The following is a 2,128-nucleotide window of genomic DNA, read 5'->3' on the forward strand; positions in this document are numbered from 1 at the left end:
CCCTCCGCCCCTCCCCGGGCCGGCCTTGCCTCCTGGAGCCGGCCCCTCCTGCAGAACCCATCCCACCTGGGGCGGGGGCAGGCGGGAGGGTCGTGCTCAGACGCCCAGGCACAGGTCCAGGACGCCCCTTCCATGGGGACCCAAGGAGGCCCCTGCAGTAGAGAGAGCGGCCAGGCCATGGATGCCACCTCCCCAAAAAGGGATGAGCGTGTCCCCACATGGATGTTTGTCTCCCAAACAGCGGGCGACACCAGTCTGCGAGCTGGGTGCCTATCCTGACCAGCGGGCAGTAGGTCTGCTCACGGGCAGCGAATGGCTGCATGACGAGCCTTCTGCCTTCGCAGCCATGGCCATCGGGGCTGCGCCTACGCAGACATGCAGGCTGTGAGCGCACCGAGTGTGCCAGTCGGCCTCTTGTGTCTGTGCCCTGTCGCCCCCCAGGGAAGGGGAGCTCACGGTGCAGGTCCTGGCCTTCAACCACGTCAGCAGTGCCTCCCTGCAGAAGCAGCTCTTTGTAGTGCGCACGCCCTGCCAGCCGCCACTGGTGACCAGCCTGGGGCCCAGGAAGGTGCAGGTGGGCCTGGGGGCTGCCGGCCAGGGGGAGGCCGTGCTGGGAGCTCCCCATGACCAGCATGGGAGCGGGGAGGGCCCGGAGGCCTGAGGTCCGGGACCGAGGCCCAGGGAGTGGGGGCCGTTGGTGGCCCTGAATCCACCCCATCGCCTCTCTCCCGGCGCCCGGCTCAGTCCGCTTTGGGAAGCTTCCCGAAGCTGCTTGAGCAAACAGCTTGGCATCTCCAGGAGAGAGGAAGGTCTGAATATGTGTGACATCAGGGTTAGGAGACATGCTTAGCCATTCGCTAGGGGAATTGGGCTGCTTTTCATTTGGTCTGTTATGTTGAGGCTTCTGGTTTTCCTTCGCAGAGTCAAAGCGCTCTGGTAACACATGGGAACTAATACCCGGGGTGCCTGCATTTGCTGGAAGCTCTCTGTGGCCTTCTAGCCCAGGGGGTTAGTTGCTGGACCCCTGAGAGTCTCGCTGGGTGGGGCACCGCTGCCCCAAACGTGGCAGTGGAGTTGAGAGGCACAAGCCCGTGGTCCCAGGAGCCCTGCACACAGGGCCAGCTGCGTGGGCTCCAGGGAAGGGATCCCTTCCGGCTCCCAGTGAGCACCCACATGGCCAGGGGACACCAGCACCCAGGGGCTTCCCTGCGTCCCGGAGATGGACAGGAAGTCGAAGGCCGGATCGAACGGCCGCACGCAGAACAGCAAGGCCCGGGCGGAGGCGGAGGCGCTACCTCCACACTCTGCTCAGTGCGGCTGCGCACGGGCCCGTCCCCCGTGACGGTGGCCGAGGGGGACCAGCCCTGCCTGTGCTTCGGCCGGCTCACCAGCGGTGCGACCTGGGCCGTTAGTGTTTTCTGATGCATTCAAGTTTTTTCACCTTCAAAACAAGCAAAACAATATCGATGATTCCATTTTTCTTTAACTTTTCTCGCTTTTACACATTTTCTAAAAATATAAAGAAAAACAGGAATCACCTGAAATTTAATCAGCAGGAGACAGCCATGGGTCACTGGAGCACTTTTGCCCTGAAAAGGAAAATTGCTCTAAATCTGAGGCCTCAAAGGAATAACAGAAAAGCAATTCTGTTTTTCCTAGCCCTAGGTGCTCGGGAAATATTTATTTCCGGTACCTTTCTGAGGCTCTTTGTGTGTGGTGTGTGCACGAGTATGCGCGTGTGTGTGTGCGTGTCCATGTCTGTGAGTTGCATGTGCACGTGTTTGTGTGTGTTATCACAGAATCGGCATCTCTGGGTTACGCTGTGACCCTCTTATGATAAGTGTGACCGTGCGTTTCATGGCGGCGTAGCATCGAACCGTAGCTCAAGTCACCCGTCACCTTACACCCTCGCCGCAGAATGTCGGCCATTCCCGCCCCTGGAGCGCTGCACAGACGGGCGGTGGCGGCCCGCACCGCCTTCTGCCCGCACCCCTTCCTGCCTGCACCCTCTTCTGCCCGCACCCCCTTCCTGCCTGCACCCCTTCTGCCTGCACCCCCTTTCCTCCCACACCCCCTTCTGCCCGCACCCCTTCCTGCCTGCACCCCTTCTGCCTGCACCCCCTTTCCT

At 61.2% G+C, this 2,128-nt stretch overlaps 1 protein-coding gene across 1 annotated transcript in view; it reads left to right on the forward strand.

Moving 5' to 3' along the window:
• The window catches only part of PKD1L1 (polycystin 1 like 1, transient receptor potential channel interacting), an 88,190-nt gene that overhangs the window by 7,716 nt on the left and 78,346 nt on the right, over positions 1-2,128 (forward strand). The window contains exons 3-4 of the mRNA XM_011381735.1: positions 242-384; positions 442-574. Coding sequence (XP_011380037.1) covers positions 242-384; positions 442-574 — 276 coding nt within the window. The remainder of the gene's footprint in view (positions 1-241; positions 385-441; positions 575-2,128) is intronic.

Source organism: Pteropus vampyrus, unplaced genomic scaffold (genome assembly GCF_000151845.1).
Source record: "Pteropus vampyrus isolate Shadow unplaced genomic scaffold, Pvam_2.0 Scaffold449, whole genome shotgun sequence".
In the NCBI taxonomy this organism is placed as follows: domain Eukaryota; kingdom Metazoa; phylum Chordata; class Mammalia; order Chiroptera; family Pteropodidae; genus Pteropus; species Pteropus vampyrus.